We start from the raw sequence: 25630 nt of genomic DNA on the forward strand, positions 1-25630 counted from the left end.
GTGTTAACTGTATTTAGCAGTTGTACTGCTAAATGAATCCTGTTAAATTAACAGGCGTAAAAGAGCAGGTGTGAGGGGGCATTTAACCATTTGCAAGATTAATTCCTTCATAAAAATTTCATTACTGATTTTCTTAAAAACATACTTAAAAAGATCCTAGAACTTGAGGGATGTCTATTGATTTGGAAAAGAAGACAACAAAAAAAATCTGTTTGAAAAGATTAACTATTTTGAAATGTGGCAGTAGAATGCCTAAAACAACAGATGAACAAAAGGTAACTTGAAATTTCAAAGGACTGGTTGGACTGCTTTGATTTATGTATGCTGGTTTTATGCATAGGTTCTTTGTAGATGCTGGGTTTTTTTTGGGGGGGAGGAGGGGTTTGACTGACCTCAGTTCTCACATACGATCTGCTTCTTCCTTGTTGGCTTCCTAACAACCAGAAAATAACATAAGGGGAAGCAATGCCATCCGTAATGCAGGCTTGTATCTTAGTTTTAAATCTCTAGACCAATTTTGTTTCCTTACTCTGATTTTTTGAAGGGTTATTGTCAAATACTTTCAATATTTTATATTTTTAATTATTTCTGCAAGTAAATTCTGAATTGTTTCAGAACCTTCAGTAGGCTCTAGTTATTGAAGAGTGATGTTTTCCTTCTTATCCTCTGTTCTGAATTTCTAATGTATTTTCCTAACTATGTTGGCCAGTACTATTTGATTGTACATTTTAGTTTTTATCTCTGCTTTTTAACTTTTCACTGGTGCTATGTAATCTAGTCTTCTTACTTCAACCTATTTTCTTTTATGTGTAATTATTTCTTCTGCTCGTTTTCTCAAGAAACTCTTCTGTGTACCATATTGGGTTACCTTTTGTTTTGTCGTCTTTTTTTTTTCATTCTGTAGGTTGCATACAGCCTGTTTTATAGATTACATAAAGTTGACTTCACAGGGGTGAGTATGTACAGTAGCAGTAAATTCTATAAACTCATTTTCCATGGCTCAATTCTGTCTTTCTAGAGCCTGTCCTTTCAAGTCGGTCTGTAGATACTTTTGGGTTTTTTCCCTTATAAAAGAAGGATTTTTTTTCCTTTTTTTAATTGGAGAAAGGTAGGGAGGACTGTAAGTAGTACAGTAGCTGAAAATTCAGATCTGAAACTTGCGTGGTCTTGCTTCTGCTTGGGTGGATACAGAGACCTGCTTTTGTTTAGAACATTACCTGTGAATAATTGTAATGCAGATTTAATTTTCAAATTTTGCAAATATTCCTGATGTAATGAAACTTGTCATTCAAGTCAAGGAATTCAAGTCAAGTCAAGGAACCTCTGAAATCTTCATTTAGATGTGTATGCAAGGCAGTAAAACCAAGGATAGAGAGAAAGACTGCCTGATTGTGCTAAGGGACTGGAAGATAAATGATGAAATACAATGCAGATAAATGTAATCTTTTTTCCACGTACATAACATAGTGAAGAAACTCTGCAGGTTCTATAAACCCATGAGCAATTTTTTTCAGCAGTCAAGAGCAACTAGAATAATAGATACTATTATTTAAACAAATAACACCACATTGTATGTCAGGTATTAGTCAAGAAAATGGAGAGCTTCAGACTAGCTGTTGTACCTTTTGAGTACTAGTAAAGGTGTTATTGTAGAAAGTTTGCCTTTTGCCTGGAGGTATTGATGAAACTGTCTTTTGGCAAGATAGGCAATAGGAGCTTATGAGTCTAGAATAGCAGGTAAGTCTAGAGTATCTGGTTTTCATTTTTTTTCCCTCAGCTGGGCAGAATCGTAGAGTCCTTATTGTCCTCTTGCCCAAGGGAAACCTGATTACAAGGGTTTACATCTCCTTATCTTTCAGTTTGCCACCTAAATAAAGGCCTGATAATATTTGATTCAGTATTTCAGAATAATCTCTTCATCACTATTCTTGTCATTCCAGTTGCTGGTGACATATAAATGTCTCTATTCAGTGTATCATTCAGGCATCACTTAATATGGTCATAAAACTTCAACTTCCTCTTATCATTTATAAGAAAAATGTAGCCCTTACTCACTGTAAAGTCAAACAGCTGCTTGTCAAGAGCAGCAGACTTGGGCTACTACCTGTGTGAGGATGAGCCAGGAGCTGAGGGTCTGTCACCAGCCTGGTGATCATGGGACTGGCATGAGCTGACCAGTCAGGTGCAATGTCAGTCTAGAAGTCCAGCCTAAAGATTAGGGGCAGCAGGGACAGGTCTGGGCACAGGTCTACCTGTGACATGGCCCAGTCCAGGAGCAGGGGTTACAATCCTGAGCTGAAATGGCCCCTGTGCCCATGAATAGGTGTCCTGGGCAAGGCTGCTTATGGCGATTGAGGACTGTTGATGCACTCGGGGCCCTAATACTCTCTCTGAAAGAGATCTGTGATGATCCTGGTTAATATCACTGATTCTTACGCTAGTTGCAATGTTGGTCTGTTGTTATCAAGCCTGAACATGTTACAGAACACAGAGTAGCTTCATATCCTTTAAGTGTTGCAGCAGAAATAACCTTGAGCATTTCAGCATTCATTGGTCAGTTCATTATCTTTTACAGTGCTACTGTGGTTGGTTCTTTGGCTTGTTTAGCTGTGACACCAGCTGTTTTTTTTTCTGTCCTTTCCCTTCTCCTTTGCTGAATGGTGGGAGATGCATCAGGCATATGTTGGTGTCTCTTTTCTGCTAGGACCTTTTAGGAGGTCCTAAGAACAATATTAAGCAACAGACTGTTAGCAGTACAGCTGCACAATCATATAGGTATTATAAGCTAGTCTTTCTGTTTGACTGAGAAAGTGTAGCCTATATATATAATGTTTAGACATAATATCTTATTAGCTGTATATTTGAATGTGAGAATACATGTGTATCTAGTTTGGAAAAAAATCTCTTGCTATCATTTCCAGATTTTAATGAATCGTTGTTGTTTGGATACTGGCAGTTTGGCACATCGTACTGCTTTTGTCAAAGAAGAGGGTGTTCTAGAGAAGGAAGTGTCCTTTTTCAAATGATGACTGTATTTTTAGCCTGCCTTCTTATGGAAAGGACTTTACAGAGTCACACTGCATATCTCTGTATTTCTTTTCTGCCAACTCTTGAACTTATCCTATAGCATCAGGTTTAGCACAAAGGTACAGAGCTCAAAAACATAAGATTCAACAGATTTCATGAAAATATTATTCAAAGACAGGAGAGATGTTCTATAAATGATCCTGGCTGTGAAGAAGTTGCTCTGTGAGTTTGCACATTGTTAGGTGACAGACGATCTGTATAGGAGAAAGTCCTTAGTAATACCCTAATCCTAAGAAAAGTTTCAGTTGGAGTGGGCATCCCCTTAGACATCAAAATTATTCAACTCTGAGATAAATATGCAGAAAGCCAAGATTCACTGTTTCTGGGAGTAAATGAGATATATAATACATGATTGTTCTATGTTTTGTTTTTTTCCTATGTTTTTCAGTATACTTCTACCTACTGCATACTCCTCTCACATACTAAGTATCCTCTGAAATGTCTGTTGCTTACTTTCATCAACAACTGCATCTGTAGTTATGTTGCATTCCATCTATTCAGGTGAAATGACAAGATTTTTAAGAAATGTAACAAACTTAGTACAAGTGATTGTTTAGATCAGATAAGTCTAGAATTAGCTTTTGCCACACATTCTTACCTCAATTGACTAAAGTAAACTGAAAAAATCTGAGATAAAGTCCCATCTTACCAAGACAGCAGATTTTAATTTTTAGAGTTCTTAATTCTTATTATGCATGAAGCAACTAGCTTCTAGCAACTGAGTGAATTACACTTGTTAAACACTTGCTGAAGGTTATCTTTTTCTTCCAAAAGAAAGGGTGAAGTCCACATACCCAGTTATAACATGTTAACTGGAGGCTGAATAAAATCCTGAAGAAGAATCTGTAAGTGCACAAAAATGCTTAGGCTAAAGTTAAGAACTCTTGTAGTTCCTCCAAATCTGTGAATGGATTTTGACATGAGTTGTATGAAGTTCATTTTTTGTGATAGGCTTTTCTTGTCATCCTTTTCAAGTGTCAGAACTTCTCATCATTTTTCAGGAATTCCTTTGTTGCGTTCAGAACAAGAAAGTGGAAGACATTATTATTGTTCCCTTGTATTACTTCTGAAAGCATCAACAGGATGAAAGTCAAACCTCCGTGCATCTTTGTACTGGCATAACAGAAATGTTAGCTTGGTTACTGGCATGAAAGGTATGACATGAAAAGATAACAATAATGGAAGACTTCTACAATGTCAGGAACTGAAGGAAATTGCCTTTTTTTTGCAACTTTGGAAAGAATTTCAGGGACCTAGTTATAGTGTAAATTTGTAATTTACACTTACCAGTATAATTTTCAACGTAAAATGGAAGACCATAGAGCAAAAGTTCTGGATCTGTAGCACAGAAAGAGAAACAATCAACCTTGTACCTTTGTATGCATGTTCAAGCCTAATTGACTATATTAAGCACATCAAAGTCCTTGACAGACTAAAAGCTCTGTAGTAAGTGTGAGAGCTGTAGTCCTAGGGATTGTAGTCTGCAGACTATTTCCATAAAGACTTTAGAAGATAACCAAGAAAAATAAGTCTGCATTTGCTCAGCAAGTATACAGACATTCATTGGAATTATTTTAAAGATCCTCATATAACGGATGGCCTAAATACGAGCATCAGAATGATGCATGGAGATATGGTACATTAACCTTCAGGCATTTGTCTCTTTCAAATAGGCTAAATTGTTTAAGGAAAAAAAAAAAAGATAAAGTGGAACTTAAGGAAAATGGAAATTGATGTAAACATACATTCTTCTCAGTGTCTGGTTCCATTTATCTTGGAAGACATGACAGGATATTATAAAGAAAACTTCTAATTGTGACCATGGGTATATTTAAGTCCTATGTATTTATTGATTAAAATTGAATTATTAATGTTTGCAGTGTGGATTAAAATGATGCCTGCAGTAGTTTTTAAATATAAAAGCTGATGATGATGTTGCTAATTGAAAATTGGCAACAACAGAAATAACAGGAAATTGATTATGTTGATAATGATCTCTGATGTTAACATTGTAAATATTGCTAAAAATAATTTCTGGTTCAGTGTAGTTTGCTCCTTGCACATACAGTTCTAATAAAAGCCAACATCTGGGAGAATACTTCATGACTTGAATGAGTCAGATGTCAGGGTGGGCTTTTTCTCAGAGAATGATGCAGTTGATAAAGCCGTTGTAGGCAAAAAATGAACGTAGTCTTGATTTGGTGAACAAATATTGTTTGCTGTTTGAGCAGTGTTATTTTCAGGCTCACAGTGCTTTAGAAGTATTAGAACTGAGGTAGTATTACAAGATTATTTTGTGTACTTTTGGAGATGATTAATAAATAGTGTTATGAAAATCATGTGTGTCCTAAGTAGATTATTAGTTATCCTGTAAGCAGCAAAACAGCTTTTTTTCTCCTGCGTTCTGTATAAGGCATGATAATGACTCTTTGAACGCCTCTTCACATACAGATTAGGTTGTTCATGTTTACTTGAAATATATATTAAGGTTCCACTTTTAGTAGATTTACTCTTGTAACAGTTAAGACAGTTTAGTAATGATATATAACTGATTACTCAAGTAATGTTTTTAATAGCACCACTCTGGTTTAGCATAATGTGAACCAAAGTGTTAATTTGGATTTACGGAAGATAAACTATGATGATGTATATGCTTCTAACATACCATCAGGCATATTTTATTAGTTAAAAATATTTTTATTACGGATTTGTTCTGTTTTCATCACCATGGCAAGAATTACAACTAATATCATATAGGCAGGACAGTGAGAGGAATGGAAATGAGCTTGTACAAAAAAATAAGGATAAAGGAACAAGAAGAGGAGTCTAAGGAGTTCTTGTCACTCGTTGCGTTGCTTAGTTTTGAGTAATTTTAAAATTCAGATAAGGTAATGGTCTTTATGGGCAAGGTGCAGTTGCTGTTTATTAAAATATATGACAGTTTGCTGCTTTAAGTCTCATAAGGGCATGGTTTCACACTGGGCAGAATTGCTAAACTAGCTCAAACAGGAAGGCTACTTGCCAGTGACACTTCGTTGTTAACTAGGGTTAGGTAAGAAAGGGGACTGCCAAGGCTGGAGATTCCTGCTGAGGGATGGGGTATGCGTCAATGTGGCAGGGATTTTGGCCTTGTGATCCCAAATTCTGTGGCCTTCTTTTAGGAAAGGGGAGGATAAGAGAAAATGGGGTTGATAGGATATTTGGGAAATGACTCTTTACCTTGAAGGTGAACTGACATTCAGTTATAAGCTGCTGAATCAAGGCTTGTAGATCCTCAAAAATAGTACCTGTTCTTGCACTGTCTTACTGTTGTAGAAACTGATTTGCCTGTCTGTTTTGCTGCCATGGCTTAGATACCAGTGCAGGGAAGAGCCTTGCTTGGGGGCATGGGTAGTGCTCCAGGCAAGTCATGGAGTGCGGTTGGTGTGCTGTGATATCTGAACACTGTCCACAAATCTGAAGGGTGTAACCTGCTGTAGTCCTGGGCTAGTGGTTGGCTAGCTGAAGGACTGCCTTCTGAAGGCTTGAGCCAGCTGACTTGGACAAACAATATCCTTTGGTCAAGCTAGCGTCCGTGAAAGGATCATTGTACCAAAATGAACTAGCAAGAGAATGGGATCTGAGCATGAAATACCAAAATCCGCACTGCTGTACCATTGTGATTCTGTGGTGTTATTTTGCAAGTGAGGGCCTGCCATCAGTCTCTTATTTGTATTTCTTTTCCTTAGCATTCAGGAGTTCTGCTGCCATTCAAATAATGTACATTTTCCTGGTGTGCATACTGAGTTTATTTGCGGTAATGATTCTGAGTAGCGACTTCGACAGAAAAAAATGGAGGGAGTATACCTTCTTTTCAAATGAAATTTTGATGCAGTCCTAGGTTACTGTTGACCTTTTAGAGACGTAACCAGGTTATGCTTCCAGGTGGCAGATTTTGAATGTGCTAACCAAGTTCTTGGAGCAATAATGCTCACATGTAAGCAGGACTTCTCAGGATCATCTCAGTAAGAGGATCTTTGAGTATTTGCCAGAATACTTAACACTGGCTGGCAGGAGTGAAGGAACTTATTTATTGACTGAGAAGAAGCCACTTTAATAGCTGCGGAGAACTTGGGAACTTGCTAAAGCATAAGTCAAAATACGAATGTTGGTGTTGAATCCAGGGGATACCAAAATCTTTAAAAGTGGATCAAAGCCTTGAAATGAGATAATGACTAAATTATTTTCCAGTTTGAAGCTGTAGAAGTTTCAAAGGATTTGAGTGATCGGTTGTTAGTACTCAGAGCACGCATGGGTCAGTGCTGTCAATATGTTATTTGCTGTTTGCTCAAGATCCGTTGAAGATCCCTGGCAGTTCTGATCTCATGGTGAGAAGGATGTATTGTTAGGTTAAGCTAATAGTGTTAAATACTGAGCTAATTATCAGAAAATGTGCTTGGAGTAGAAGGAGACAAACCTGTTGCTTGCACTTGTCTCTTCCTACTACATCTAGTTCATGTATTCCTGCTAGTTCAGTTCCTGGCTAAACCAAAGTTGGAACAAATTTAGGAAAAGCTAAAAGAAGGATGGATTTCTGATGTTTTCACATAGAAAAAGACAACCCCCTTTCCTTAGACTTAATCCTCATGCAACGAAGCAAGGCAGTGAGAACAGTTAATAGGTCTGGGGATCAGCTGTCGAGAAGTGGAGGACTGATGGCAGATCTCCACCACATGGAAGTGATTAAGGAAAAATCACAACATGCATCATGCAATTTATTGCCAGTAGTTGCCAGATGAAAAAGTTAATAAAGTTGCTGCCTAATTAAACCATATCTCCTGCATCTTGTCTGTCTTCTTGAGTGTCTGAGACAAGTTTCAGCTGCTGTTCAGTTACTTGACCTTACATTTGGCTTCAAGGTGAAAATTTTTCAGCAGGCTGTGTAGAACACAAAAAACCCACCTATTTCTTAATACAATGCTCTCTAATCCTGGTGGTTCCAGTGATTATAGATAATGGTGGGTGGGGGATGGCTAAAGCTTTTCTAAATAACACTTTTAATTTGACTAAATGAAAATATATCTGTCTAACAAGCACCCTCATGTATTTTTCTAATGATAGCCTAATGTTAAAAAACTCTAAAATTCTCATTGATCATGTGACTAATACGAGCCTTCAGGTGCTTTTCCTTGGCCTAAATAACGGTGTAAGTCTTAATATTCCCTGATTCTTTTTTTCCACTGAAACAGAATTCCTATGGTCTTCAAAAGGTATAAAATTACTTAATGAATTAAAAATTTAACTGATACTAAATTAATTCAACTTTTTTGTGTTTGATTTTGTAGGCTGTGTGTTTTATCTAGACAGTTTTAGACTTTAATCCTAGGTAGACTTTTTGTTAAATAATGAATTATTATATGTTAATAATGACTAGAACTGCATTGTGCTTTAAGTCCTAAGGTGTATGGAACACACAAAAAAAAATAGACAAATCAGTTTCTCAAGTCAGAAAGCATGTGACACATTTTGCGCGCGCATTTGTGTGCGTGTGTGTTAAAAGGTTGCCAAGTTGTTTATTTTCATTATTCAGTTGTCTTTGTTGGCTGACCTGTGCTTCCAGGATGATTCACTAATGCTGGATCTAATTTCTTATATTTTTACTTTCCTGTACTGTTAGAAGGAGCACTTTACATTTCTGACATAACTGAAGCCTTGTAAAGTGAACTAGTGTAATTATTAATGGATTTCATCAGCTAATCTAGTAGCTTTAGAAAATGTCAGCATGTGTTCAGTACAATGCAGGCTTAATAGTTTACTTTATGCACTTTTATATTCAGATTTAACTGTGAATCACAGTGTTTTGGGTGAATATGCAACAGGCAGAATATGATTTTGAATAACTTCAGCACTGTTTTTGTATGTGAATGCTTGCATATGTTTCCATGAGGTTTTCAGTAATAAGAGCTAAGCTTCGGCATTACATGTGCAGGTATGTAAGTCAGGAAAGCCACAGGAAGTGAAAGTTCTGCTGTTTTATAGTAAGTTACAAAATACTGTTTTATTGGCTGAGCTTATGAGTTTTGTGCTTAACAGCATTTATGGCACTGTGTTAACAGTTCTTCATGCCATGCTTAATGAATTCCAGCAGTTGAAGGAATTTGCTGGGCACAGTGAATTGAAATCTGTTGATTAGCGTGGAAAGCGGAGGCTGAAAACAGTGTAATGAGGGACACAGGAAACCCTTGTCTATTCAGCGGGGCTGTGGCTTCAGGTATTTTACAGCTGTCTGCAGATCAGAGCCTTGTTGATGACCCTTATTAGTGCCTTCTACTGTAATGTGGTTTTTATTATGCTTGTTATTTCATGAGATTTTACTGTACTACTATGCTAGATAGCTTTTGTCATGATTTTTATGTTCAGGATACATTTAGATGTCATAGCAAAGATGATCTAAAGTCAAGCTACTACTGAGTAGTGCGGTCCCATTTTCCCTTCTGGGCATTCCTGATATTTCCTTTTCCTGGTATGTAGTGATCGTGTGGTGACGAGGTGAATCAACTCATTTAGAAGAAAAGGAGAGTTTCCTGACAAGTAAACTAGTTAAATCAACTTAACTGTGTGAGGGAAGTGGCAACTCAAGGTCAAAAGGGAGGAGTGAGACTGCCAGTTTTGGTGGCAGCTAACTGTTAGATTAGCATAGCTGAAACATCAAATTGCATTTACAAATTGCAGTGATGTCTAAGTCAACTTAAGCAGCTTTTCCATCCCTTCTGTTTGCTGCTCATTTCTTCTTGTGTGATGTTGTAGGACACCTGTAAGTACAATCATGATGATCTGAATTTAATATCTGTGAAGTAACTCAAGCAAAAAAAATTTTTTTTTGAACTGGATCGGTTTCCTATCACATTGTGGTGATTGTGAGAGGATGGGAAGAGCTGAACGTGGGTAGGGAGCTTCTTAAGCAGACATTATTCTTGAAGATACATATTTCAAACATAGGCCCAGATAAAAAGAGGAAAGTGACGCTGTTAGAGAGAAATCAGGCAGACATGTAGCTTGTGGAGCTGACGGGAAGTGTGACCTCGGGTAGGGAAGATTAAGATAAAGTTCTAGAGAAAAGAGAAGGCAAATCCTGAGAGAGGCAGTTTGGAGAGCATACTTGCAGACTCTTTGGCATAAGAGAGAGGTGGGAGAATGATACTGAAAGAAACTCCTGGGAAGACTGTGAAGAGCAATTCTGGTCCCTGAATGAGTTTTATTGACAGAATCTGGGAAAGAAGTGGACTTGCGGTTATAGCAACTTCCAGTTCACACAAGTGCATCAGTGATAGGGCTGGTTACCACCCCCTCCCCCCCCTCCCCCCGCTGTCCATATAGAATGATGTAAAGAAACTTAATGTGTATGGTAAGCTTTTCTGTTTTTTTAAATCTTTGTGTAGTGTTAATATTGTAGAATGGAGTTGCTGGCTTTTCCTGCCATGCATAATGTTGTTCTTTTGTAAGAATTTCATTCAACAACCAGAGTAATAAACTGTGTATTCTTTGCAGTGATTCCATTAATTTTATTCCTGGTTTAGCAGTATTACAGAGAGTACATTTATGAAGATATTACAGTAGTGTGTGTTTTTGCTGGATTGTCTGGATATTTTCTGGTGCAAACAGACAAGATGAATCAGTAGACTGAAGTGTTTTGATAGGTAAAAGAAATCCTCCAAGAATTCTTTTTTTACAATTATTTTTACTTGATATAGCAACAAAGAGACTTAAGAGTAAAAATAAGATCAAGGAAAAACAGCTGCTTCTCTTTCTAGTTCTCTATCACTTTCTCCTATGATAAGCATCATCATATATAGATTTGGACTTGAAGGCACAAGAATGATTATCAAAAGAAATGAGATTGGAACATTTCTACATTTCTCACGTTTCTCCAAGTGTGTTGTGGAAAAAGGTTATGTAAGCTGTTATCTAGGGATTGGAAGGGGAAGAAATAGCAGGGAAGAGTAATGGGAAATGGTAGAAGATTATTACTGATATTTCTCTTTTTGGTGCTTAAGCTTAAATACTGTAAACTGTAATATAAGCATATATTTATATAATTTTCATTTACCATGTTTTTTCTGGGCATATCTGTAATTCTGGTTCCTTTACTGAACTAATGATAAATTCTTCTGATTCGAAGATTTACTTCTACTGTACTATCTACAGGAAAGAAATTGAAAATTCATGGTGAGGTGGAAGGGTTAATTTTTTTGTCTAAGTAAGGTATTTAAGTAAAGGGATCAAGATGATTATTGATAACATTTTAGTCTCTTGTCCTGCTACACTTTCGTGCTTGTCTTTTTCAGTGATGAACTTCAGGCAAAAAATTGTGTTTTCTTCATGATATCAAAGTACAAAACAGAGCATAAGGGTTACTGGAAAACAAAACAAAACTCAAAACACCAAAGCAGTTGTTGTCATGATAGACTTCAGTTTTGAACAGGAAAAGAATTAGCTGTCTTTTTTTTTTTTTTTTTTTTTAAGTAAATTTAATATTTTTTCTTCAAAATTTTAACTTATCCTGGCTTTAAGTTAGAAATTGTGAAATTGTAGAAAGAAATTTTTCTTTTTTCAGTTTACTTATATATCTTGTATGTTCAATTTCAGTGTTACAGCTTCAGTAAAATTAGTTCTATTCAGTCATGTAGCTTTCTGAGCGTAGTGAAGACACTATTTAAATATGTAAAATTGATTGTAATTTCCCCAAATTGGAGCGTGACACTTGTAAAGACACACTTAAACTTGTATTTTGAAATTTTCTAGGTTTCAATGTAATTATCTTATGATGTTTTATGTCCCTTCTCCTTAAATAGAAGCCATTTCTTTATGTTGTAATTGTGATTTTGGACATTGTGCCATGGATTCTATTAAATACATACATATAAAATATATGTATATATTTTTTTTCTTTACAGAAATCCAACTTCTTGGATGTCCTGTGGAGAGAGAAAGCTTTGGCATGGATTATACATTCACTTTTTTTTTCTTTTTCTACAACCTAAGGCAACAATGTGTGCTACGTCTGATAGAAGAATTAATTGTGGAAAAAATCAAATGGCTATGTCACTTTAAGAAGCTGATTTAAGAATGTTTGTATTTCATGCCAATAATCCACAGCTGGGAAAGATTAGTAGCCCAGTAGTCAAACAGAATTTTTTTCCCCCTTGTTCAAAAAGAACAAGTAACAAACATATATTTGCTGTCTGTTTCCTGATTATTCAGCATTGAATCTTTTTTTATACTGAAATCATGATGTGATGAGTGGTAGAATCTCCCCCTAGCAAACATCCAACAACTGAAGACTGTGTGTCAAGATGACCTCTGAGGAAATGACAGCTTCTGTTCTTGTGTCTATGGTACAGGGTAAAGTGATACCTGCTCAGTCAGCTGGAGATGAAAATAGTGAAAATGCTTTGAACACCAGTGTTATAAAAAGACATACTGCCAGTCCAAGAAGGCAAACTGCACACACACTTTCATACTTGCATAGACTTGAAGAAGAAAATCTTCAGGGTGCTCTGCCCAAAATATTCTCTCTGGCAAATGAAGAAATGACTGATGACAACAGTAATGAGAACTTCTGGAAGAAAAACAGTTCCATCCCTGATTCAATGGAATTTGTTAATATTAACTATAACGTTGTACAGAAAAACTATAAAAGCAGTATTCCGTGCAGCCAGTTATATAAATCATGTGATTCTTTAGTAGGGGGAGATACATGCCTGAAAACTGGAATTCCTGTTTCACTGGAAAGAGCCATGCTTGCTGAAATTCAGTTGAAAATGGATGGACCTTCATTAAGAAGCCAGTCAGCAGTAAATAAGAATGAAGCTAAGGAGACTGATAAGGTAGCCCTTTTTCACTTTCATTGTGCTAGTGAAAGAAATATATCAAAGACTTTGTGCAATTTACACAACAGCTTCATTTTGGATAACTGCTTGCAGCCAGTAAGTACTAATGATGGAACCACCACTGGTTCTACAGCCTGCACTTGCAGATTAATGGAGTTGACAAATAACTGTGAGAATGGAAATGGGCAACAATTGTATGATGGTTGTGACACTTTAAGGGATAAGTATTTATGTCTGGAAAGAGCAGCAAGAAAGGTTAAAGTGGCATGCTCAGGTCACAGCTTCTGTGGAAATAACTTTACTGGAAGAATGCCCTCAAAGCTCTTTCTGAGCCATTTTGAAGACTGCAGTGATAACTATGAGGAAGAGCTGGAGGAAGATTTTTTTAGAAACAAAAAGGAACGTTCCACTTTATTAATAAGACGCTTTTGTAAAAATGATAAGGAGGTTAAAAAATCAGTTTATGCTGGAACGAGAGCAATTGTTAGGGCTTTACCTTCAGGGCACATAGGAACTGTGTCTTGGAATTATGTTGAGCAAAAGAGAAACAGCAGTGGCTTGAAGCATTGTAGGATTACAACACAACAACTAACTATAATTCAGTCCTTAATAAAATCGGAATTTAATTCCTTTCTTCAGAAGTCTTTATGGTATGAGGTAAGCTTTCCATAGTTTTTGTTTGTTTGTTTGTTTTTTGCTAATCTGACCTTTCATTCAACAAAATGCCTTTGACCACCAAACGTTTAGTTCCATCTAATAGAATATTTCAGCTAACTGTATTGAACCTCAGCCTTGTGTTGAACACTGCTTTTTTTTAGAACTACATATGTAGAATGGGAAAGGAGAATGTTGCATTGCTGAGATGTAGGATAACTTTCACTTACACCAGTATGAAAAGGTAAGGATGTATGCAGGATTCTTCTTCAGGCATTTCTAATTTAACTCAGTTGAGTTCCTTAGCTTTCAACATGCCTGCTGTGTCTTTCCACCACTGCCCCATAAAACAGAGTTTTTAACATTTTTGAGTGTAAAAGGTTTAATTTGAACACTTTTGTAGTACATCTACAAACACAGAAATAACTGTAATAAATTCTGTCTTTGAGTGAACAAAAGATTAACAAGTACATTAAAACAATCTATGTAACTACAATGCAGAGAGTGTTTTCTGATGTTGAAAACAGGCTTAAAACTGTATGTTTTAAGTCTGCCTTCTTCCAGTTGGACACTTCTGAAATCTTTTTTCATACCAACTTTTGTATTTAATCTTTTAATGTATAATAGACATACATAATGTATAATGTACAATAGACAAGCATTCTTAGCATTAGTTTTGTTATGTTTAGTATCAAAGATAATTTCTGTAATTTCTATATATTTATGGTTTATTTTATTAGCCTTACAGATGCTTTTATACAAACATGAAATTCATACTGTGGGCTCTTCAAATACTTATTAAACATATGTACTGAGTTAAAATAGTCTAATAAATGATGAGCATTTGTAGGAAGTGTTCAAGTTCATAGATGAAGGAGGAGAAAGTAGCAAATGAATGTGGTAATTTGTTCTTTCTTTCCCCTTATCTCACCCTTTGAGTATGCATATGTTTGGAACAGCTAAGTGAACAGTAGCTCTGTTTTTCAGGGCAAAAAAGTCAGAAATTCAGTTTTCCTAACGGTACTGGTGTAACTGAGAACAATAAAGACCTTTATGTTTTAAATGGGGAAAATGTGGGTCCCATTGGTACGTATCTCTAACATAATTTTAGCGATAATATAGAAAAGGTACTGAATTGTTGTCTTTTAAATAAATTAAAAAAAATTATTTTTTAGTTTTTAGCTGTTCACAGCATAGGAACGTAGGACTGAGGCTTTGAATTATATAGGAAATACAAGAAGTAATACTTCCCAAATGTAGCGTGTGATTACTGTTTTTACATGTTTTATTACAAATTTAGACTTCTCCACTGTGTAGTTAGTGTGTATTGACAGAGAAGACTTTTATACTGAATTATTTTTTTTCTACTTTTTCATGTATTTGTAGCTCTGACCACCTGATAAGCGTTGTGCTGTGCATGTGTTTAACATGGCTATTGTATATGTTTGTGAGAAATTTGTAAGTGTCAGAACAATGAATGAGAGCAAGCCCCTCATGTCAGTCTGATTTAAAGCTGCTCCAAATACCTTTGAAGCTCTGCCGTGGAAGAAAATACTGAGAGTGCAAGCTTTGTTGTTAGCTTTGCTTTTACTGATGCAGTGTGTCCACTTTTTTCGTCTAACTCAGCTGCATAACATTAGCAATCTGTAGAGTTGTAAAAGTCATAGTTTCTAGAATCATTGAACCTTCTGTGCCTGTGACATGTTAGATTCATTGTGCTGAAGCTCACCTCTTTTCTTCCCCTTCCCCTTCTCCTTCCCCTGATAGGGTGGTGTTTCTGCGATAATGTTATAGAATGACAAAAGTATCCAGGTGCACTATTGACTAAGGCATAAAATATGAGCAACTCACTAGGCTACCATTGGGTGATTTTCTCAAACTGGGTGAGTGATCTGGCAATCTCCAGATACAGCATAATTGTGCAGCGGCATAGTTGCAATGCATTAACAATTGAATTTCCTACTTAAATTTTTTTTTGTAGGTGTCAGCACCATCTTTACTGTGTTATTACATTCCTGATACCCCCAGTTGAAGCTTTAAGAAGCAAGAATTATACTGGCTTGCTTAATCCAGCAAGTTAGTGCACTAATGTATCTTTTGTTCTCTATAGCTGATTAAGCTTTATTGACATACTAAATACAAATGCAATAGTAATTAAAAAAACCTCTTAATTATTATCACTACATGTTTACAGATAGAATCTTATTTTTTTTCTTATAAAGGAGTGTTCATCATTAATTGATATAATACTTCAGCATCTATGATCATTGTACGTTTCTTCATGTGGGTTAAATTAATTTCAGTGTTTTTATGATTCAGGTGATTTAATGCAAGAATTCTTGTGGTAAGAATTCTTGCTTCCCATGTAGTTGACCAATAATCAGTTAGTGGCATCTTTTAACTAATAGTTGAAGAGAGGAAAAAAGATTGGAAGCTATGAATTTTACTGCCTTGTTTAATGAATGTGATATCTGAAGTAGTCTTCTTGGAAAATACTTTTAAAGGAAACACAGCCAGGCCAGTTTTCCCCTTAATATATAGTATGTCTTCAAAAATTTTAATTTAAATTCTTCAGAATTAGAATACATATTTTAATTCTGAGCCTAGGAAGAGGTTAACTCCCAATTCCCTTTTGCCCCTCTTCCCTCTTTCCCCCGCACATCCCTCCCTTCTCCCCCGGGAATGTCCAAGCAACTCTAATCAGTGTGTCTTTACATTGTATGCTTTCTGACATCTCTGAAAATACAATTTAGTAACTCGAATTGATTCCAGAATTTTTGACATCATTATACTGGAGCTGTTTGGATTACAAAAATGACTTTCCAGATAGATTGGGTATATCATTGTCAGTCATGGAATTAATGTCTACTTTGACTGTTCTCACATCTGATCACACTAACTAAATACAGGAGCACTTTACATTACATGAAAACATGTATGTTTATCATCAAAAGAAATGTTAGTAGTGCTGTTTGTTCAGAGGAGGAGATTTTGTTGTGGAGTGTTATTTTTGTCAGGTGTAGGATTTACTAGTAACTTTTTATTGTTAATATTTTGTCAGGATGAATAGTGTACCCCTCCTTTACTTGACAGTATCTTGGAAGACACATTTTCCAGTACAAAACATATAATTTATATAATTACAAGATGTATTCAAATTCTTAAGAAGTAAAGGAAAAAAAAAAACTTGGAAGCATCTGTTTTACCCTGTGTACTAAAGACAGTATGAAGAAGCATAAGAGTCTTTTGAGTACGTGTTTTGTTTCACTCGGATGAGTAATACGATTTGGTGAAGCAGATGCACAGCTCAGTGGAGTGGCCACATGGAATCACTTGGCAATAGGAGTATTACTAGTGAAGTCACTCTGCCAAGCTTTGTGAGGTTCCCAAGCCACAAAGCAGCCTAAGAAATTAAATTCTCTTTGGTCTTCTCTTGTCAGTTCCTTTTAAATTGTTTCTGTAGGAGTTTCAGGTCTAGATTTACTGTGTTGAGAACATCACCTTGATAAGATAATATGTTTTTTCCACACTTTCCTCTTGCTCCATATTTAAAAAGATGAAAGTATTTAAACGGACTTCTGCATGTCTCCCTCGCACTTTTGCATACATACCTGAAATGTTACACTGCTCTTTATGCTAAAGTTTGTTACGTTTTTTAATAATAAAAAAGGTAGTTTGCAGTTCTCTATATGGGTATTACTGTGCATGAGAGAGAGATTTAGGATTTGAGAATCCTTTGTTTTTCCATTTGGAAATAAAATTTCGTGGTCTGACAATCTGAAATGAATTTACAGGAAAAAAACGATGTGATGTGAATAAAGTGAATAAAAATGACCTGGTTCTCTTCTCATCTAACAATTAGGTTTTTTTCCTGACTACTCATGAGTATCTTATTTGTTAATAGTGTTGTCATTTTTTGAAACAAAAAGGTTTATATTCATAAGTTAAAGTAGTTTGAAGGAATGGATGAGCTCTGCTTTGTTCTATCTTGATTCTGTGTTGCTTGTTTATTTGCATAACAGTTACAGCCTTTTATTTAAAGAAAAAAGTTCACGAATAAAATTGACTAGTTGGAAAAAAAAATCAGGGAAGCAAAAGAGGAGCCAAATAGGGCTGAAATTATGTTTTCCTTTCAGTGAGTGCTGTAAAAATAACTTGAACTTTGTTAAATGAAGCTCTATAGTTATATTTACTTTCAGTTGAGTTACTCCAGTTTTATAGGTAACCTTTAAAAATAGAACTTCTACCTTGTCTGTATGAGTAGTCAATTTTATTGTGTGATAGAGATAAATCTTGTCTACTTTTTGTGTTATTTTGTAGTTGGCTTACAGCAATGATTTGGGGCCAAATTATGAACAATGAGTTTTAGCTGTGAGCACACTTATGTATTTAGAGCCAATAGTGTGGGAGTCTTGGCAAGAGCAATACATTATGTCTTCAGTTTTTCCACTTTTTCTGACTTTCCTTCTAGTGACTGTTCATTAACTGTAAAGGAGCATGAAGGTCTGTTTTAGAAAAATCTCCCTGTAGCACACTGAAGAGTTTATTTTAGAGTGTTATAAAGTTATCCCCTCTTCTATTTTTTTTTAAAAACTATTTTAACTCAATTACCTGTAGGAATTACTGAAAAATTTTGACTGTTCACTCTGTATGAATAAAATCTATGCTGTATAAAGATCGCTCTGTTGGGGAGTGGGTAATTAAAATCCGAACTTCAGAAGTTTCATACATATTTACTTTAAGCTTGCTTTTCTACAGTCTTTTGGCATGTTTAAAAAAAATTACAAGAATCAATAGATATATATTTTTTTGGTATGAAATTTTAAACAAAGACTTGTTGGAAAATCGCTGTTTTTGTAAAATGATGCCTGCAGGAAAAAGGCCACAATATTTAAGGCATCCTTCATGAGATAGAAAGCTATTCAGCTTCTTTGTTTATGAAAAGTGATTTGATATCATATAGTTATGAGCATCCGATTACAAATAATTTTGGTACTGAAAATATTGACCAGTGTGCCAATGCCTTATTAAAAAAAAGTCAGTAGTTTATTTTTGGATATAGTAGTGACAGCTTAAAAACAGGAGTAAAAATCAAACATAATGCAGTTGTCCTGTACTATCCAAATAAGTATGAACTGGGTCATCAAGAGACAGGAAAGCTCTGAGAGTGCTCCCACACCAAGGAAAGCTAATTACATCAGTCCAGCAATTGGAAGCACGGTGACTCAGGGCAGTGTGACAGCTTGCAGCTTTCATTAGGAATGTCGGAAATGGGCAACGCTGAGAACATAAACATTCAGTCCTGGCACTCCTAACTTTTTTCCCTTTTCTTACTGTCCTAGTAACTTCACTAGAAAATTACAAAATTAGAAGCTAGTCTTTAGCTACAAAACACACGTGTCATACAGTTCTTATACTGAGATGCAAAATTATGTACGAGAATCCGTTTTGTCACCATTTTAAAAACCATAACCAGATACAGTCATTTTTAAAATGAAATTGAAGCTTCATGTCTGAAATGTGCTCATCAATCCTCTAGATGAGCAGGAGAGAGGAAAAATCTGTGATCATTCTTATATTTAGATGGTATTCTTGTGCTCACATTTATAGAAAGTTCAAGAATCTTCATGGAATTATAACACTGTAAAAAGTTATGGTTTTCTTAGTATCTGTCTTTGAGTATTTATTATTCTACAAATAAGGGTGCTGTGACAGTGTGGGAACATGTAACAGTAACAAAGTTTGTTTGAATTTTGAAATCGGTACATGCACCTGCTATAGGACTCTGAGCAATTTAATTAACTGTTGTGAAAACTGGAGATTTTTCTTCTTATTTTTTCCAGTAACTCTAATGCCTGTTGACTATTTGCAGCATTTGGACTTAAATTTCATAGTAAGATTAATGTGAACTTCTTTTGAGATGATTAAAGGTGATTCTTATACTCTCTATGACTCTCTTGATTTTATTCTCCTGACATTTTAAATTATTTTCAAAAAATCACAGCAGATATAGAACTTCATTAGTAAAATGAGCAAAACAAAGTATGTATGATAGCTGCACTGGTCTGATATTGCAACAGTCTTGGTTCTTAAAGTGTTCTGGAATTCTCCTCAGGTATTAAAGAATGAGTGAAATTCTGGTCATATTAAAATCTGTTTAAAATATCCTACTGGGCAGTGTGACTTGGAAGGAAAAAAAGAAGTATGTACAAAACGGACTTCATGGGATCCAGAATTTTATGTCAAATCTTTTAATAAATAAATGAATTCCAAAACTGTTATATTAAACAGTTTTGAAACTATAGTTCTAAACTAAAATTGTCTATATAAATATGTATAATGCACTGAAGAAACAGTCGTTCTGGCAGGGTTAACTTGATGCTTAAAACCTCCTTGCACTATTAGCTGCAGGTAGTAGTACCCTTCAGATCCACAGGTTGTTACTTTTCATATTACCACCCCTTTTAGAAGCCCTACTTCTGGGCTTGAACCTGTTGTCCTGGCTGTTTTACAAACAAATAATGATCTCAGGTTAAGGTAACTTATATATTTGTATGTAAATATATATATATGTGTGTGTGTGTATGTATGCAAATCAATAGTAAAATACTATTAGTTTGAAATAAGGCCTTAATAATAATTCTGTGTAGTTTGTCTCTTGACAAAACCGTAAGAAAGTATCTGAGCCATGGAGAATCGTTTTAAATGATACTGTCCCTTGTCCAAGAAAAGACCTCTGAGAAGCGACTGTCTTCAGTCTCCTCCATTTTAAATTTGGACTTTGTTGTCTTGAGTAACTTTGCAGACTTAGAGCATCGTGCTACAAACTGGATGCAATTATAATTCTGCCTTGTGCATGTGTGATGTATTTTACTTATATAAGCACAGTACAGTTGCCATGGGACCCGTAATATTGGTCTTCCTATCCAACAGCGTGAAGGAGGCTTTGGCGTTTCTGTTAATTCTATCTCGTGATAGGTTGTGACTACATAGAAGGTTGGTAGAGGTTATCAACAACAAACTGGGAGTAAAGGCGGGGTCTTACATAAACCATCAGTGTATTAATTTTCCTATTCTCTGGCAGTCTAGGAGTACAACTGGGCTTTTTTATTTTTATTTTATTTTTTTTTAAACCAATAGGTGGAAGTGGACTTTCACAGTAATTTGAATGCTTCCCTTGAGCAACAAAGTTCCTAAAGCTTTCATCTTCAGCATTTAGGCATTTGTGAATCATTTCATATTTAATTTACCTTGCCCAGTGTTTTTGTGCTGTTGGCTTGGAAAGACTCTGAATCCAACCTTTGCAAATGGTAGATCACTTCTGAGTCATTTTTTAGTTTTGAACACGTTTTTCATTGCAGTTTAGCTTAGACCAGCTGTTTCCTGTTTTTCCTTACAGTGGTTCAGCTGTTGAGGAGACAAATACATCAATGGTTTATTTCAGAATTAATATTACTGTTATAAAATGATGGAAAATTAAAACTAATAAATTGAATACCATTAAAAGTAAAGGTATGGCAAAATTCAGAAGAGGAAGTTGGGCTTGCTGTACCTAGATTTTTCATAGATTAAAAAGCTTTTGCTACACAAGGAGCTCTTTTGATACAGGAAAATAAATCCATCATCGGAAACACTAGAGTGATTAAGCTTTGTGTGGGGGATTTGAGTATGTGTGACTGAATTTTTTCAAGCAGTTCCAGTGCAATATTTTCATATACCTTTGGGAATGTATTGGTTTATCTGATCTGTGATCTACAGAAACTTATGAATGCACTGGTCAGGTTATTTTTTCAGGATTTGGCCTAATTTGGATGGTGGATATGTTGTTTTTGTAATCGTAAAAGCTATTTCAGAATTTTAGAACTGAGTTTGTACATGTATTTTTGCAGCATAACCCAAGATAGTTGTTTTTTCTTTCAAGTTTTTTAATAGTGGAGTTCTCCATATTCAGATAGCAGCTGTATTTTTTCCTGGCTTCAGACATCTATCTTCAGGACCTTTAAATGAGTTATTTACTAACCAGGAAGGGGTCGATACAGATAATAAGGGCACTACTGCCTTGCCCTCTGCCTTCCAGACTGAGGTTGTCTCTGTGTAGGATTATGGAAGGATCGCTTGTTGCACCTTCTTGTTTGGCCTAACGTAGAAGGCTGTCCTGTAGCATCTAGCATCGCTTGTCTCTTGCAGTGCTTTTGTCCTTGTGACCTCTGTGGTGAGATCTTACTTAGTTTGCACCCTCTGACATAATAGAACAAGCAAGAGGTGGTTGGTATCACACCAACTCCAATGGCTAGTAATCCTCAGTGTCTTGACTGAAGGCTTTAAATCTTTTATACCTGTTACGTTGTTGAATTTTGTATCAGTGAGTAGCAGAGGAAGAACTGGGACCTTGTCTGATGAAGGTCTTAGCCCCAGAACTGTAAAGCAGGTATTTGCTCCCCTGGACGGGGTGCTATTTCTCTTGACAGTCCTACAGCTTGCAATGCCTTTGCTTTGTCACGGTCTTTTCGGGCTTCTCCCAGGGTTCTTTTGGAAGATGGCTGAAAGATCTGCTCTCCCTTTCTAGGCTTCCTGAACCTGGAAATCTCCATGGGACTTCTCACTGAATTCTGGGAAGGGAGGGGGGAATGTTGGTGGGTTTTTTATTCTTTTTTTCCCTTTTTTTTTCCTTTCTTTTGAAAATCTAGCTTTTTGTATCTCTTCCTAACTAACTTTGCTCTTTTTACTTCAAGTCTTTCAACAGCAGTCTTGTTCTTGCTCACCAGTGTCTTTCTTGAACTTAACTTCGATGTTCTGTTAATAGGCTTTAGCTTGCTTACTATTCCTACACTGCTGCTCATCATGGAGCCTTCTTTACCCCTCAGTCTTCTGATTAGAGAAAAACTTTCCAATGTATTTCCCTTCAGTTATGTACTACTGGATAGTGTTTTTCACACTGTTCACTGTCCACTATCGTGATTGACTGTTTAGCTGAGTCTCATAGTTAAGGCTATAGCTCATTTTTCATGCAATTTTGTAGCCTGTGTGACAGTCCCGCTCTTACTAGGTTTTTAGCTGTGTTGATCTCATACCTCTTTGCATATGGCATCTGTACTATTTCAAGTATTGTATTTGGATTTGAGCATTTTCTTACCTGCTCCTTTCCATGTTCTTCTCAGATTTTTTTTTCGCAGAAAGTTCAGTAAACAGCATTTAAACTTCACATTAGATGATTGATATGCACATGGTGGTGGTATTACACTTTCAGACTGGAATTGGCTTTCAAAAAGAGCTAGTATTTTGGCTGAAGTTAAATGTCCATTTCAACACAGTGTCATGCAGAGTATCACATTATTACATTTGTAACATTTTTTTTTTTTTGCTTTTTTCTTCACCAGTAGAAAAGATGTGTTCTTAATGTAAAGATGTTAATCTTTACATTAGGAGTTAATGACCAGATTTGTCTGATCCTTCTTTATTTTCTCTAGTCTGCCAAGAACACAAGGAAAACAGCAGCCAAGATGAAAGCAGATTTCACAGGAAATATCCATCTGGTTGTGACTCAGTTGGATCTGAGGGGACCAAAAAGAAAAAAGAAAGAAAACTTTATTAAGTAAAAGAAGTGGAAATTCATTTAAAATACTGGGCAGAATTTCCTAATGAGATATAAAAGGTTAACTGAAAGAAGTAGTGAAAAGGAGCCAGTGAACTATGAAAAGCTTGGAAGGAAAATAAAAGAGATAGTTGACAAAGAGTCTTTTGAATTTTGCAACTTTAAAAATGTAGAGAAAAAAAAAAATTTTACTTTCAAACGTAACAAGAAGTAAATATTTTGCACCTTTTTTGTGGAAATAAGACACATCTAAACCAGTGCTAGAACTATCGTACTCAATCTGTATGAAGCTTGCATTTTCAAGCAGAACTATTAGGAAAATTAAAAAGAATTTGGAGAGAGATTGTTGGTCATTGTTTAATTTCTAAACCATTATGAACAGAGGCACTCTGGCAAAGCTTGGAGGAACAAGGGTGAGCATATGCAGCAAGGGTCAGTTGAGTTGTTTTGCTACTTTGTTGGGTTTTTAATTAGATGATGTTTTCTAGGTTTTTTTTTCTTTTCCTAGGAATATTTTCTACTATAGACGGTATCTGATTAAAATAACATAATTCATAATAATGGATGTTTAAAAAAATCACATCTACAAGTTGAGAAAACTTGTTGAGAAAACGAATTTCAAAGTCTGAAGTGTGAGAAAAAATTAAAGTTCTTATCTGAGAAGTGAATGAAATCCCTGTATACAGTGCAGTTAAACTTAATTTTGGAAAGGCTGAAATTACAAAGTTTCTTAAAAGACTGAGATGTGGCATATCAGAAAATTTAATGTGGCTATTGATACCTGAGTGTGTCTCCTTGCTTCCCAGATTCTTAAAGACTACCACCTCTTGCGCATAAAGAGGAGCACGGCTTCCAAATTCAGCTTGCTCACGTATTAGTATCATCATGGTAGCAGCAGCATTTAACTGTGTGCACATGCAAGAAGAAGTATTTGATTGCTTAGGTGACATTTGTGTACGCACCACAGCTTGGAGACCATGCTGTACAATTTGGCTGAATCAAATTGGTAAGTTTGTAGTTTTTGACTGAGCCAAAATTATTTTCTGCACATTCAGTTAATAAATAAATATTATACTAAGCCAAATCTAAGACAGGCTAGACCATAATGTGATCTTCTTTGGGAAATAAAAGAAAAAAATAAATATAAATTTTTGAGAAGTGAAAATATAAAATCTCAAAAGATTCCTGTAAGCCTTGTATTATTATCCTGTAGTCTAACTTACCTGTCATCCCCCAGCACATGTCCAGGTAGTCCTGTGTCTTTTCTTCCCTTTTCTTTATCTTGCAACGTGTAGAGTAGGGGCTGGGTGGTTCAGTATGCCTGCATGGTAATAAAACAAGTTCAATTTTTCCAGATACTTCTTTTTGAAAAAACCTTTGCCTTATGTCCAGGCCAAAATATTAAGATGTTAAACTCTTCAAGACTCCTCAAGACTGGGAAACAGCTTACTAATGAATTGGTCAAGATTATAATTTCTGAGAAAATAAGTAGTTTATAACAACTGACATATAACAAGGAGTAATTGTTAAGGGCATATGTGAATTAATCATTTTTGTGTAACATTGAAAGCTGTATTCTTTTTTCTTCTAGATATTTTTCTCTCTCTGAAATTGTTTTTTTGTAAGGAGAAGGATCCATAAGTTTAAAAATGGATTACACACTAAGCAATTATTAACAGGAAATTTGAAACTGCAGTGTTTAGGTAATGTGGTAGAATGTTGTTGCTGTTGAACGTTCTGAGATTTTAATTTTTTTATCCTTTCCTAATTTTTAATTTATGCATTTTATGATGATAAGCAAGTCATTCAAATCAATTTGTCCCTACCGCAAACTGTTTGCCCATTTTTCCCTATTATCTGGCCTTTTGGTGATAGAGAGTTTCTCTTTATTAATATGTATATTAACAGAAGTGATCTGGCTGTTGATCCTCCACATTTATTAACAAATGATCTAAGTATGAATGAGAGTTACAAAAGAAATGCTACTTTTTATTTGCTGCCTCTGTCAAGTTTAATGCTAGGATCACAAAACTTTCTAAACCAAGGTCATTGGTTCAAAGACTGGCCTGTTTGCTGCTGGGTATAAGTTGCTACTGTCTAATTAGCTGGTGATATTATATCTAAAATGGTTGCTCTGTATTGGTGTAATACCATGGACAATACAAATGATCTGACTCCCATCAATCCAGAAGGCATGGAGGTTTGAACTGTACTTTTTCAGAGCTGATCCTTCCAAAACAGGAAGGAGATGATGTGAGAAACCTTTATTTGTACAGTAATTTCTGTTATACTACTTCTTTGAAGGTAGAATTCACATTTTAATACTATTCAAAAGCATTATGATCAACATTTTTAAATATAGACATTTAAATTAAATACCTATAAATCATGATGAGTCTACTGGATAAAATTATCATGATTTTAGAGA

General features: G+C 35.5%; 1 protein-coding gene across 2 annotated transcripts in view; it reads left to right on the forward strand.

Moving 5' to 3' along the window:
- The window catches only part of PLCE1 (phospholipase C epsilon 1), a 166845-nt gene that overhangs the window by 13493 nt on the left and 127722 nt on the right, over positions 1-25630 (forward strand). For both annotated transcript variants that reach the window (XR_009959019.1, XM_062580694.1), the window contains exon 2: positions 12021-13613. Coding sequence is in view for 1 of the 2 variants with exons in the window: in XM_062580694.1 (XP_062436678.1) it covers positions 12420-13613 (1194 nt within the window). In the remaining variant the exon portion in view is untranslated. The remainder of the gene's footprint in view (positions 1-12020; positions 13614-25630) is intronic.

Source organism: Rhea pennata, chromosome 7 (assembly GCF_028389875.1).
Source record: "Rhea pennata isolate bPtePen1 chromosome 7, bPtePen1.pri, whole genome shotgun sequence".
Lineage (NCBI taxonomy): Eukaryota > Metazoa > Chordata > Aves > Rheiformes > Rheidae > Rhea > Rhea pennata.